The following is a 14,644-nucleotide window of genomic DNA, read 5'->3' as shown; positions in this document are numbered from 1 at the left end:
TCTCTATTTCTTCCTCAGTGGGGAAAAGAACATCTCCTCGTGAAGATAGTTTCATTGTCTGAAAGTTATTTGTATCAAAGGTTCCATTTAATCAAATTTTAACTACTTCTAAACATGATTTCTTAAAGCGAGTTGGCGAGTTCTCCGCAGTTGATGCCAGCTACGAAAACAATCATGCTTTCAAACCAAGAACTGTGGTATTGAAACTTCTCCCAACTCAATCGACTTCACTGAAAAAAGAAAGCTAGCATTTTGCTCACATAAAATGGCAGTAACTCAAGCACAGGCTTCATATTGTGTCCTGGCTGGTGAGCAGCTGACACATAATAATTTGGAGTTGGGACGGTTGGAGAGAAAGAGTGTGTATCTCTCTACAATGAAGAAAGGCCCCACTTTGGGTCAGGGTGATTCTACGGTGAAAAGGCTGGGGAATGTTTCAGATGTGGCAACGAAGACACTGTCTCGTTCACACACTCATTAATAGTATCACCTTTCATTAATTGGGTAACAACAGATAATGAAAATTAATCAAACAAAACCCCTTTTGACATAGTGTTCAAAGGTGATGTCAGAGACCATTGAGTGAACCATGCTTTTTTTGCTCAAGAGACTTCTCTCTGAATGTAAGTCATATATTCCCAGGATGATTTGTGAATCAGGAACTAGGCTGGTTTTGTTGGAACAAAAACTAAGAATGCTAAATATCTTCCAGAATGTCCTTCAGATGACTGAAGTCACTGCTACTTTAGACTCTCTTACCTGAACATTTCTATGTTATCACCTTGTAACCTAGGTTTCCAACTGAAGATACAGGCTTCCAGCAAAGATACAAGATTGCGGAGTACAGTGAATGAGCGGCTCCTCCCCGACCCTGTCCTGTTTCATCCTTCCTCCCTCTTCCCAGGGGCATCTCTTTCTCACCTGTCATATGTTGCCAACATCCTATTGTGTATGTATGTCCTTTATATATCATTACTGTCTTTGGAGCCGAGATGGCTAAAGAGCATTCTTGCTAAGCGCATTCTTGTCTCTGTGTTTTTCCTCCTAGTGCAGTCCGGGTCAACTTCTAGTGTGTATAAGAATCCCCAGGGGGATAGTTTTATTTATTTATTTTTTTAAAGATTTTGTTTATTTATTTGTCAGAGAGACAGAGAGAGAGACCACAAGCTGGGGGAGCAGCAGGCAGAGGGAGAACCAGGCTCCCCGCTGAGCCTCGATCCCATGACCTGAGCCGAAGGCAGAAGCTTAACCACTGAGCCACCCGGGTGTCTGGGGGCAGGGGGGATAGCTTTAAATGCAAATTCCTGGGCCTGCCTCCAGAGACACCAATTCAATAGGGGTAGAGAGAAGCCCAGGAATCTGCATTTTAATAAACACCATAGGCAGTTCTGAGCAGGTGACTGGTTGACTTCATGTCCCCAAGGATGACACCCAGCTTCTCTGCCCCAGCTCAGTCTGGTGAGGAATGAGTTCCCTTGGTGGAGTGTGGCAGTTCCCAGACTCCCCCCAATGCATTTGAAGTCGACCACACATTTCCATTAACACAATTTGCCAGATTCTTTTCTGTGGTTAATCATTGAGAGGAACTGATTCAGGCAGTAGGGTCCGGTCACACTTCTACACGGCTCAGTGTAATTAAGGGCGGAAGTTCCTGTTTGGGGTACTCCACAGCTGCCATGAACCGTGACTGACAGATTGGACAGGTAGAAATTCCAGACAAAATACCAGCTCCTACAGAGCTTTGTGAGCTGGGAAACTGGCCAATCCCTGCCCTTTGGTCTCAGTTTCTCATGGGCAAGGGCGCTATGTCTTACCTCTCCTAGGTGTAAGGACGATAAATGATTAAAAAGCAGAGTCGAATGACATGCCATCCGTGAGATCCAACAATGGGACATTTAGCAAAGGGCTCTGCCACCACTGTGAGAACTTCTTAGAAGGTCTACTGTGTTGCCTTCTTAGAAGTTTGCCTAGAAGAGACCAAAAAAAATCCAGCGTGAAGCACATTCTTTAAACCAGGTGCTCAACTGGACTCCTCCTCAGCCAGCAGTACATATAATCTTTTTTTTTTTTAAGATTTTATGTATTTATTTGATATATATTTATTATTAGAGAGAGAACATGAGCGGGGAGAGGGGCAGAGGGAGAGGGAAAAGCAGACTCCCCTCTGAGAGGGAGCCCGAGGAGGACACAGGACTCGATCCCAGGACCCTGGGATCATGACCTGAGCTGAAGGCAGATGCTTAACCCACTGAGCCACCCACATGCCCCCAGAAGTACACTTAATCTTCATGACCCTTTGAGATAAACGAGTAGGTTATATAACTTCCTTCAGATTACAGCGAACAGAGGAGCCACCATTTCCCGGGCTGCATCCACAGCCAGGAGACCCTGGCAGGTGAAGAAAAGGTCTAAAGGAGAACCAGAACTCACTGATCCAACCTGAGCCCTTTCACTTTTTAAAATCACACACTGTAGGGATGGCTGGGTGGCTCAGTTGGTTAAGTGTCTGCCTTCAGCTCAGGTCACCATCCCGCATTCTGCTCAGCGGGGAGCCTGCTTCTCCCTCAGCTTGTGCTCTCTCTCTCAAATAAATAAATAAATAAAATCTTAAAAAAAATAAAATCACACACTGTAATTGCATAATTAGGTAATATGTGGCTGAATTATTCTTGTAAAATCATTACAGGTGAAGCTAAATTCCTCTTTGATCCTCTTCCTCTGCAAATATCTTATTCCTTCAGGACAGATCCACTGCTTTCAGTTCGTGAATATCCTTTGGTACCTGGCTGTACGCATGCACATCCAGATACCTGTACCCTTGGAAAACATACAATGTGGTTTTATGTACATGTATATGTGCTTTGTGCAATGGTCTTTAAACAGAAATGGGATCCCAGCATATACATCACTCTGAAACTTTCCTTTTGCACAGAACAACACATCCTAGAGATCTGTTATTGCCTGTGCATATAAATCTACTTTACTGGCTCTAGCTGTTGCCAGGCCTTCCAAACTATGGGTGCCCCCTGTCCATTCAGGCAATCTCTTATTGGTGGACACTTGAATTGTATCCATGGTTTTGCTAAAACAAAAATGGTATAGTGCACACATCCCCATGCATGCCTCCTGAGCATATGTATGTTTCTCTAAGGTAGATACTATAAAGTGAAATCGCTGTGACATGGGGTATGCCTATTTTTATTTTTAATAGATATGACCAAATTGTCTCAAAAATAGATGTATTGATTTACACCAGTGGTGTATGAGAGAATGTATCTCCTTGTCTTTGCCAACAGTGTTATTATTGATTTAAAAAGTTTTGCTGGTCTACCAGCAGAGAAAGTGGATCTTGTTTTACTTAAATTTATATTTTCCTGATTTCTGGTCTGGTTGGCCATTATTTCATGTTTGTTGGCCACCTATTCCCTTATTTATGATATCCTCATGTATTTTTTCAGTCAGAAGTTTCAGATTTTGATGTGGTCACATTTATTGAGCCCTTGTTTTATGAATTTTGCTTTTTAATGTCCTTTTTAGGAATGCTTCCCCTAGGTTATAAATATCTTTTTGCATATTTTCTCCTATTTCTGGATCAGAGCACTGCCTGAATCTATGCGTCTTCCACTGGGGCTGGTAGATGAGGCAGGATGCTGAGCTGCTGTCCAGGAAGCAACAGTGTGTGCTTTCAATGGGATCCAGCTGCAGGGCAGGACTTAAGAATGGGCTTCTTAGGCTGCCTAAGGGGACTGGCTTATGTGACAGCAAGAAGCTTTTCTGGGGGACATCATAAAGCAAAGAGAAACTTTCCAACTATCCAGAAAAGGTATGCAATGGCTTTCTCTGGAGATGACCATAACCCAAGACAGATACGCACTTTGTTTAGGACACTTAGGGTAACTCCACCTGGAGAGGCTCAAACAATCTGCTCCAAGATTGAGGGTCTTCCCATAGACAGCATTGTCTAATGGAAATACAATGTGAGCTACATAAGTATTTTTAAATTTCTGGTAGCTACATGAAAGAATCAGTAAAAAGAAACAAGAAAACTAATTTTAAGGATTTAATCTAATATTTCCAAAACAGTGTCATTTTAACATGGAGTCAATATAGCATATTATTGGCGGCACATGGGTGGCTCAGTTGTTAAGCGTCTGCCTTTGGCTCAGGTCACGATCCCAGGGCCCTGGGATCGAGTCCCACATCAAGTTCCCTGCTCGGCGGGAAGCCTGCTTCTCCCTCTCCCACTCCCCCTGCTTGTGTTCCCTCTCTCTCTGTCTCTCTCTCTGTCAAATAAAATATTTTTTAAAAAGTAAAAAATATAGCATATTATTAATGAGGTATTAAAAATCTTTTTGTACTGAGTCCTTGACATCTAATGTGTATTTTACACTCACAGCACATCTCAGTTCAGATAACCACATTTCCAGGGCTCGACAGCCATCTATGTCCAGTGGCTACCGTGCTGGAAAGCGCAACCCTGAGGATTAAGAGCAGAATGTCCAAGATGTGCTGGGAGGCATCTTCTCTGTGAGTATGAAGGTGTTTAGGTGACCACAGTCTGAATGTTAAGTTCACTCTTCACCCTCCCCTGCAGCCCAGTCTTCTTCCTGCCAAAAGTGTATCATAAATTCAATTATTCCCACCTACTGATGTGGATTAATCATCCCAAAGCACAGTTTTGCTTGGATTATTTCCTGGAGAGGATGTTGTTGACTTTTAGGAGGAGGTGATCATTCAGCTGAAACTTGGAGGGTAGGTAGGAATTAGCCAGGGGGTCAGAGAGGACGGTATGAACAAGGGGGTCGCTGGAATGGACAGGCTGGGGGAAGAGCAGACATCAGACCCCAAGTCTCTGCTGAGGTTAATGGGGGTCATCCAACATTTGTCAATAGGGGGTACGGGAGAAAGGCAAGACCAGAGACAAGGAAACTAGTGAAGAAAGTGCAGGTTCCAGATAAGAATTACGGAGGGTCTGATCTAAGGCAATTATTCATTCATTCATCCATTCCACAAACATTTGCCAAGTGTCTATTGCGTGCAGAAAACAAAGCAGAGAAAATCCGTGACCTCATAGAACTTCAATATCTTGTAGGAGAGGAGGTAAATGGTGAGTGATGGAGAGTGTTCCTCAGTTTCAGATCTCACGTGGTGAATGTGGGGCCATTAATTCTCTGAGACAGAGGATCAAGAGGCAGAGCAGGCTCGGGAAGAAAGGTTTGGGTTTGGCTTATCTTTTTTGACAGATGTTTGGGGTGTTTGGGGGACACCTAAGTGGAGCTGTGTGGCAAGCAGCCGCACAGACATATTTGGAGATCAGGAGATCTGGAAGGTGTTGACTTGCTAGAATGCAGGATTCATTCATTTGTTCATCCATGTATTTGACAGCTACTGAGAAAACCTAGAATGTGCCACGCACTGTACTAAATGCAGAGGATTCAAAAGTGAGCAAAACAGATATGATCCCTACCTTTGTAGAGCTTCAAATCCAGTAGTGATAGCGGCTGATAACAAAGCTCAAACCATCACGTGTGAGAGGGGGAGGAGGTAGGGATCTAAACATGTGAGGGAGGAATTGGGGTAGTGGGCTGGGCCAGACTATCAGAGACCTTCAATACCACGCTAGGGAGACAGAAATCCGCCTCGATCTGTTACCAAGCCCTGCCTCCCCAACAGTGCTCACTTTTGTCCGGTCCTCTCACTGCCCCTTCACTCAGAGCAGGCCACCGCCTCCTCCTTGAAGGGAGATGACAGGTTCTCTAAAGGGCCTCCTTGCCTCTCATCTCCCCCGCCCCCACCACCACCTCCAATGCAAACAGAGTGATTTTTCAAAATGAAAAGATGATGTTACATTCTGTGGTAGGCAGAAGGCTAAGATGGCCCCATGATCTCCATCCTTCTGGTGTTACTCTTTGTTTCTGATGTTACGTTATGTTGCGCAGCACAAGGAATTCTGCAGATACAGTTAAGGCTACTAATCAGTCGACCTTAAAACGGGGAAATTATCCAGGTGAATCCACCTAATGAAGTGAGCCCTTTAAAGGCAGGGAGTTTCTCCAGTGAGGAAAGGGCAAGTCACAGATACTCAAAGCCAGGGAGGTTTCGAAGGATTCGACATGCTGTTGCTGGCTTGAAGATGAAGGGGGTCATGCAGAAAGGACCTAAGAAAGGCTTCCAGGAGTGGAAAGCGAGCTCCAGCAGCCAGCCAGCAAGGAAACAGGGACCTCCCTCCTCCAACTGCAAGGAACTGGATTCTACCAACAACCTGAGCGAGCGTGCAAATGGGTTCCCTCCCAGAGCCTCCACATGAGAACGCAAGCCAGGCAACAGCCTGCCTATAGCCTTGGGAGACCCTGAGCTGTGAAGCTAGCCATGCCATACTGGACTTCTGATTTCCAGAACTACAAACTCATAGGCGTGTGTTATTTCAAGCCACTAAATTTACGGTGATTTGTTCCACAGCACTGGAAAACTAATACACCCCGTGGTTTCTAACCCTCCAACAAAACTTCCTTCATGGACTTGCTAGGTCTCAGCATCTAATCCTTATAAGAGTCCTACTAAGTGGGTATTTTATTATCACCATTTCACAGGTGAAGAAACTGAAGCTCAGAAAGGCAAAATACTTTTCCTAAGGTTACCAAGCTAGTGACAGGGCGAAGATTTTCACTCAGATAGTCTGAACTCAGAATCCACATTCTGTGGCTTCTCATGGCCCTTAGAGTAGGTTCAAATCCCCATGCGAGGTATTAGAGACCCTTCCTGATCCAGCTCCTGTTCACTCATCCAAGCTTGTTCTTCCACCCTCCTCTCACTTCAGCTCCCTGTAGCTCGAGTAACTGCCATGCTCTCAATTTCTTGCCTTTCCACGTCCTGCTCCTTCTGCCTGGGATGCTGCTTGCCTCTTCCCTCTGTTTTTCCTTTGGCTGACCCAAACGGTGATTTTGGCCTTGCCTAAGATGCCACCTCGCCGGGGGAGTCTTCCTTGGCTTTCTCGGGCTGGGTAGATACTACTCCAGCATTCCCCTAGCACCTCATACTTCCCTTATCAGAGCCCAGGAGACCCTGTGTTGGTCACGTTTACTCAGCTGGGCTCTTCGCTAGATTGTGAACTCCTTGGGGGCCAAGACTGTGATATGTTCATCACCAAATCCCTAGCACTGTGTCTGGAGCCAGTGGGTACTCAGTATTTACCGAGTGAATGAGTGAATGAATACAAGCACTTTATTCAGGAGGCAACGGCAGCCATCCAAGGTCTTGCAGGAAGGGAGTGACCTCATCAGACCTGTGCTTACAAGGACAGGCTGAGGGCAAGTCTGGCAACCAAAAGACGATCATCACCAACATGTGAGGATGAAAAAAGTTCATTTACACCATGGTCTTGGATTTCTGGGGCTGTGAAACTTGTTTCTTTTCTCTTCTTGACCACATCTGGATACTGGATATGCCAGAAACTGTCACGGTCCTGAAGGTGGGAGGCTCTCCTAAAGAGCTCGTGACTGGGGTTTAGGCCCCGAAATCTTGCTAGAATTAGGCGCCTCCGGCCAAGAAGGCTGTGCGAAGCCAAGGCTATGTGGGGAGCCACCGACATTGACCATGCGGGGAACCTGGAGCGGTCTCTGAAGATCCCACTCACGCCTAGACCTCTCCATCTCTACACTTGCTCGAGGAGCTCACGGCCCGTCTACTTCTCCTTAAATGTGTAAATATTGCTTCCTGATGAGGAGGGCTGGAAAGCCTTCCGCGTTCCAGGCACGCGGCGCTTACAGCTCCCAGCTGGAGGTCACGCGCTGCGGTCGGAGCGTCTCTGTTAGAGACGCTGCGCATCTTGGTTTCCTCGTCTGCGCAAAAGACACTCCCCAGACGGCGCGGCCTTGAAGGACCGGGGGGGGTGGGGCGCCGCGAGAGGTGATAAAGTCAAAGTGCGTACAGCTAGCTCTACACGCAAGGAGGGAAGCCAGCGGGCCGAGGGAGACGCAGCGCTGATCCCCGCCTAGGCACGGGCTCCAGCCCTTGAGCAGAAGGGTCTCCGAGTCCTCCCTCGTGCCGACGCGAAACCGTGCGGCGCGTCCGCGGAAGGGGCCGAGATTCCCGCCGCGGGCAGCGAGAGAGAGCGCTTGGACTGGGCGCTCGGCGAGCGGCGAGGCTGCGAGGGGCGGCTCTGGGCGCTGCGCCTCCCGCGCTCCGGCCGCAGTTCTGGGCGCTGGGGGCGGGCGGGGGAGGAGCCACGTGGGGAGGAGCAAAGCCTGGAGGCCCCGGGAACCTTGGGCAGAGCCAGAGAGGCGAGAGCCGGATCCCGGGCGCACGGCCCCGGGAGAGCGCGCCGTCCGGGCCGAGCGCCGCGGCCGGTTCCGTGCGCAACCGGCCAGAAGGGCCAGTGCTGACCGGGAGAGGCTCCCAGGCTCCTAAACCGTCGCAGAGCTGCTGGGCTGCCCGCCGCCCCCGCCGCCCCGCCGGGGCCCAGCCCGACCCGCCACCTGCGTCCCGGTTGCGCCATGGATCCTTCGGAGAAGAAGATCTCGGTGTGGATCTGCCAGGAGGAGAAGCTGGTGTCTGGTCTCTCTCGCCGCACCACCTGCTCGGACGTGGTGCGGGTGCTGTTGGAGGACGGCTGCCGGCGGCGACGGAGGCAGCGGCGGGGCCGGCGGCGGGGGGCGGCCGGCGACTCGCCAGGCCGGGAGGAGCTGCGGGAACTCCTGGACGAGGACGACGAGGACGACGACGAGGCGCTGCCGCAAGGCATGCTGTGCGGGCCCCCGCAGTGCTATTGCATCGTGGAGAAGTGGCGGGGCTTTGAGCGCATCCTGCCGAACAAGACGCGCATCTTGCGCCTCTGGGCCGCCTGGGGCGACGAGCAAGAGAATGTGCGCTTCGTGCTGGTGCGCAGCGAGGCGTCACTACCCAACGCGGGCCCCCGCAGCGCCGAGGCGCGCGTGGTACTCAGTCGCGAGCGCCCCTGCTCGGCCCGGGGGGTCCCGGCGCGGCCCAGCCTGGCTCTGACCCAGGAGAAGCAGCGGCGGGTGGTGCGCAAGGCCTTCCGCAAGCTGGCCAAGCTCAACCGGCGGCGCCAGCAGCAGCCGTCGTCGCCCTGTTCGTCCGCTTCGTCGTCCACCGCCTCGTCGTGTTCGTCTTCGCCGCGGGCCACGGAGAGCGCAGCGGTGGAGCGCATGGAGACGCTGGTGCATTTGGTGCTCTCACAGGACCACACCATCCGTCAGCAGGTGCAGCGGCTCCGGGAGCTGGATCGCGAGATCGATCGCTATGAGGCCAAGGTGCACCTGGACCGCGTGCGGCGACACGGAGTCAACTACGTGCAGGACACTTACTTGGTGGGCGCCGGCATCGAGGTCGACGGGCCCAGCCCGGGAGAGGAGCCGGAGGCGGCTGCGGCTCCCCCGGACGGCGAGGCGCAGGCGGCCGCGCTGGAGGAGCTGGCCCGGCGGTGCGAAGACCTGCTGCGCCTGCAGGAGCAGCGAGCCCAGCAGGAGGAGTTGCTCGAGCGCCTCTCAGCCGAGATTCAGGAGGAGCTGAACCAGAGGTGGATGCGGAGGCGCCAGGAGGAGCTCGCGGCGCGGGAGGAGCCCCTGGAGCCTGACGGCGGCCTCGACGGCGAGCTGCTGCTGGAGCAGGAGCGGGTCAGGACGCAGCTCAGCACCAGCCTCTACATCGGGCTCCGGCTCAACACGGACCTGGAGGCCGTCAAGTCGGATTTGGATTACAGCCAGCAGCAGTGGGACAGCAAGGAGTGCGAGCTGCAGGGCCTTCTCCAGACTTTGCACACGTTGGAGCTGACGGTAGCGCCCGATGGGACTCTCGGCTCTGGCGGACCCTCCCGGGAACCCCGGCCCCAGGGCTGCGCCGAGGTGTGGGTGGATCAGGCCCGCGGACTGGCCAAGAGCTGTCCTGGCAACGACGAGGACTCGGATACCGGGCTGAGCTCTATGCACAGCCAGGACTCGGACTCAGTGCCTGTGTGCGAATCTCTTGTGTAAGAGGAGCAGGGTGGGAGAGGGGGACGACCCTTCTCCCTTCCTCGCAGAAAGCACTGGCATGGCCGGCTCAGGGACTTGAAACCAGGCTGGGGGTGGGCCGGGGAGCCCTGCCAGGTAGCAGCGCTCCCACCGGGCGGGCGGGGGCGGGGGGCTGGGGACACCTGTCCTGCGAGGGCGCTCCTCTGGTTCCCCAGTGAGTATAGAGGGGTGCGGGACAGGGAGGCCAGGTCTCCATTCCAAGCTCTTTCTGGGGAAGGAAGGAGGGAGGTGGTGAGAACCACCTGTACTGGAAAACAAAAGCCCCAGGGAAACTGACGTGGTCCGAACCCATTTTCAAAAAAAAAAAAAGAAAAAAGAAAAAAGAAAAAAAGTATTATGAAGATTTCAGCAATCTTCTGTATGGGAAGGACTGATGGCAGCTAGAACTTTAGTTTGTGGCGCAAAGTGCTTTTAAAAGAAACTCTTGGATGAAAAGGAAATTCCTTGAATGTTAATTGTGACTGTGAACGTGTTAAAACTAGCCAAAGAGGAGTGCTGGTGTTGGTCTCAGCCTTACTTACATCTCTGATAAAACCCGCAGGCACCCAAATCCTGGCTCTTTACCTTTCTGCAGACTGGGGAATTACCCCTCTGCTAAACTGCTCATCTTTTATTTTCTTTCAAAGGCTGAGCTGTATGGAAGTCTAACCCTGCATTTCCTCCTTGCAAATACAGTATGTGTTAAAATAGAATCCTTTCCCTAAAATAACCTTTTATTATTACAAAAGCCAAACATAACACTTTTGAGATAGAGAAGCCTGGCAGACATAATCCCTGGTTACTGTTTAATCGAGACCCTTTGGGATTTGCCCCTGCAAAGGGACCTCTGCTGTCCTTTCTTTTCATTCATGTTGTCGCTTCATCCACTGAATCACTGTTACTCCAAGAAAAATAAAAGGGAAGTTGCAGAATTCAAGTGAAGTGCAACTAAAGTTGCTATTTAATGAGCACTCTGGTTGAAACGGAGACTTGAAAGCAAAGATCTTTGTTAGTGTTCAGCTTTTGAACTAAGCTATATGATTAAAACCAACCATGACCTCAAGGTATTTTGACCCCAACCCAAGTCTAACTTCAGTAGCTTTGGTCAGAGATTAATTAGTTACTTGTCCAAGCCTAAATTGAGAGTGCAAATATCAACGTTTACTAGATAAGGCCCCCAAAAGAAAACATAAAATAAAACAATCTAATAGTACACCTTGGGTGAGCAATTTGATTAACCAGGGCATGTAGCCACAGATAAATGCATAGAAAAGTGAGCTTAAAGGTGACTTGAATTATTCTTGTCTGGCTCATGCCTTTGCACGCACCCGGAGATTCGAGTGCAACCCCTCTCTCTTAATAGCTGGTGATGGAGCCCTGGTGGGGACCCAGTGTAATTGTTCCAGTTATTTCAATGAAAAGTTATCAGTTGTAGCTAGCTGTTGCCCCGTGGAAGGAGCCTGTTGGCCCTGTTCCCTCTGGAGCTCAGGACTTCTGAGGAATGTGGGATCTAATCTGTCCTGAGGAGGTATTAACAATGGGGTGTGTGTGTGGTACCAGCCTGCTGCAGAAGCCTGGTATCAGCTTAACCATGGAGGGGCTGGCTCCAGTTTCAACACCACATGTGAAGATAACTTAAAAGGTCTTCCTTTATCAAGAAATGTCTTTCCTTCGAGAGATTCTCTGTCTGCTGTTGCTAACCGGGACCTGCCCACCTGACCCCCTCAAACCATTTGAGCTATCTCCTTTTTGGAGACAACCCTCCTCTCCCCACCCCCCATGCTATTACAGCACACGTGGATATTTCAGATTTTCAAGTAAAATGGGAATGAAATGGCCGTTTTCTTAATTGATGTTTTCAAAAGACATTAGCTGGCATAATTATGGTTTTTTAGTTTCGTCGGATGCAGAAAACATCTATGCATTTGGTCTTGAGCATGATTAAAATGAGGAGGGGACCGAAAGAAAGCCACTGTCCCTAGATGATCATTTGATCTGGTAAACACAAAGCCTAATGATAGCTTCCCTTTTGAGGGAGAGGTAAAATCCTCATTAGAGTGTGACAAACGATACTTGTCTGAATGATTTATGCTGGCAATGGGCTGACCTGGTGGTTTTAAAATTATTGTGCCTTTTTTTTTTTTTTGGTCCCCCAGAGTGGTAGGGGAGGTGGTTCTTAGATGTTTATTAACTCAAAAGAGAACACAGAAGTTGGCAGAACAGGATGGCCTGGCAGAAAGGGGCTGTTTTCCTTTTCACTATTATTATTTTAAACTCTGACAGGATGCTGACATCAGCAAATATGCCTGAAGCCTGTAAAGCAAATTAAGCCACATCACAGGGAGAAGGCCTGTGGGATTCTCTAGTGCCCTCTTTCCAGAACCTTCCTGTCCTGTCCACCTGAAGATGCTTCTCCAGTCAACTCTTCAGGCAGCGTGGAGGCTCTGTTTATAACAAACGGCAGCCCAGTCTGCCCATTTCTCCTTTCATCCAAATCAATTATGTCCCCAAAAGGCACTCTCTGTGTGGGTAGGAGAAAGGAGAAGGGCGGGGGGGGGGGTGAAGGGGTGCCAAAATAGAAAGGAGACAATAGCTCCTTTTACTAAGAGCTTTCGCAAGCCTGAGAGAGGCGGAGTATGGATATAAAAAGGACCAACACAACACCTGTGCCTAGAAAGTGCCTAATAGATTCTAGATGTTGAAAAAACATCATTTCACTTAAAAAGTAATCATCCTGGCGCTAAGAATGAGAATGAATACATCGAGGTGAAAGCCTCAGCACTAAGGATGTCAGAGCCCCTGGGAGAAGTGACCCGTCTCCTGGTGTCTGAGCAGAACAGAAATCCTGGGGAGGAACCGGCAAGCTCGCGGAGGACAAGAGGAGGCCCCATCCTTGTTGGAAACTGATAGAATGTATCATGGCTTTGATCTTAAGTATCTCTTTCTCAGCCATCTCCCAAACCTGAAAGATTTCCTCTGGTATCTCTGTGTGTTTGCTTATAAAACGTGATGATGATAATTTGCTAATTAGACAAGTTATATACTATGGTCCTTAGGATGAACCTGAAAATAGCAACAGTAAAAAGAGAAAAGTCACTCAAGATCCTTATCACTGCTAAAATTTGACATATTTTCCTTCCTGAACTTTTGAATTGTGAAGGTTTCATATTTTGGTTCTTTTTTAAGAAAATAATTTAAATGAGATTGTATAGATGCTTTTATGCTCAGGTTTTGACCTTGTAAAGTCTCCACCCGTCTGTTGGATGCTCCATTGTGCCTGTAACTCTTCTCATGTAAGTAGGTTGTCCCCGATATTTTTTTACTGTTATAACATAATGCTGTGATAGGCTTCTTTGGGCATGTGTACATTTTCCCCAGTAAAATGGAAAGAGACTTCCCAGGTCAGAGAGTACAAACATTTAAGGACTTGATATTTAATTGCCAAATTGCTTTTCGAAAGATTTGTTCTAATAACAACCTGCTATGGGTGATGGGGCCTATTTCCCCACACCTTGGCTTTCATTAGATACTACATTTTGTTAAGAAAACATTTTAACCAGAATTAATTAATTAGTACTTTGTGGCTCTTGGAATGCAGGGCTGGCAACCACTGGCTTAAAATAACCTTACAACAGAAATGTGGATTGTCTGACCAGAAGTGTTAAGAGGATGTGGTGCTTTCTCTCCTTCCTGTTTTCCTTGTCTTCCCGGAGCACCTGCTTTGTAATAGCGATCTTGTCTCCTATCAGAGCTTGCCAACAATCTGAACAGGAGGGCAGAAACTCCACATGAGCAAGAGCAGGAGAATTAACACGTAAGAGAAACAGATTTATAAAAAGTAAATGTTCTTTAACTTTTTTTCATCTTTAGTCCATGAGAAAAGGTTATTCTTAGAAGATGATGTTATAACATGTATTTGATTTTGTGCTTCTCCCTACCCACTCCTATTAAAAATTAAATCAAAATAAAATAAATACATTAGCCCACTATTAACAGCCTCTAAAGAACAGTTTTGACTTTTCCAGGAATTTCTTTCTACCTATGAAATAACACCTGAGCTCTTCTTTAAATTCTTGGAAAGGGAAAATTTGGCCATGAAAATTTGTAAAATTTCCTGTGTGGAAATGTTTGTGAAATGGATTGTCCTAAACAGAAAGAAAGGAGGACGAGGAGAAACTATTTTTTGCTGAGTACTTTCCAAACGCCAGATCCTTGTGCTGAGTATTGTCACATGCATTTCCTCTGCATTCATCTTGTGAGATAGAACTCTCTAACCTCCAATTTTTTAAAAATACTTTATTTATTTAAGAGAGACAGAGAGCATGAGCAGTGGGAAGGGGCAGAAGGAGAGGGAGAAGCAGGCTCCCCGCCGAGCGGGTAGCTCGATGTCGGGCTCCAGCCCAGGACCCTGGGATCATGACCTGAGCCGAAGGCAGACGCTTAATCTACTGAGCCCCCCAGGCACCACCCTAACCTCCAATTTTTACAGATAAAGACACTAAGGCCATCGAGCTGGTAAGTAGCAGAAACAGGACTTTAACCCTAGCCTGACTCTAAAACCCGTGCCCATTTTGCTCCATACACCAGGCACGTCGTACCCATGAAGGGGTCAGCGTGTCGGGAGAAGAGATTCCTCA

General features: G+C 48.6%; 1 protein-coding gene across 1 annotated transcript; it reads left to right on the top strand.

The window, feature by feature from the left end:
• The first annotated feature begins 8,286 nt into the window (after positions 1-8,286).
• RASSF10 (Ras association domain family member 10) lies at positions 8,287-14,237 on the top strand. Its single transcript, XM_032427282.1, has one exon. The coding sequence runs from the start codon at positions 8,493-8,495 to the stop codon at positions 9,987-9,989; it is 1,497 nt and encodes a 498-aa protein (XP_032283173.1). The 5' UTR covers positions 8,287-8,492; the 3' UTR covers positions 9,990-14,237.
• Positions 14,238-14,644: the final 407 nt, after the last annotated feature.

The sequence above is a fragment of the Phoca vitulina genome, unplaced genomic scaffold (assembly GCF_004348235.1).
Source record: "Phoca vitulina isolate PV1807 unplaced genomic scaffold, GSC_HSeal_1.0 scaffold36, whole genome shotgun sequence".
Lineage (NCBI taxonomy): Eukaryota > Metazoa > Chordata > Mammalia > Carnivora > Phocidae > Phoca > Phoca vitulina.
This window is presented reverse-complemented; position numbering and strand designations above follow the sequence as displayed.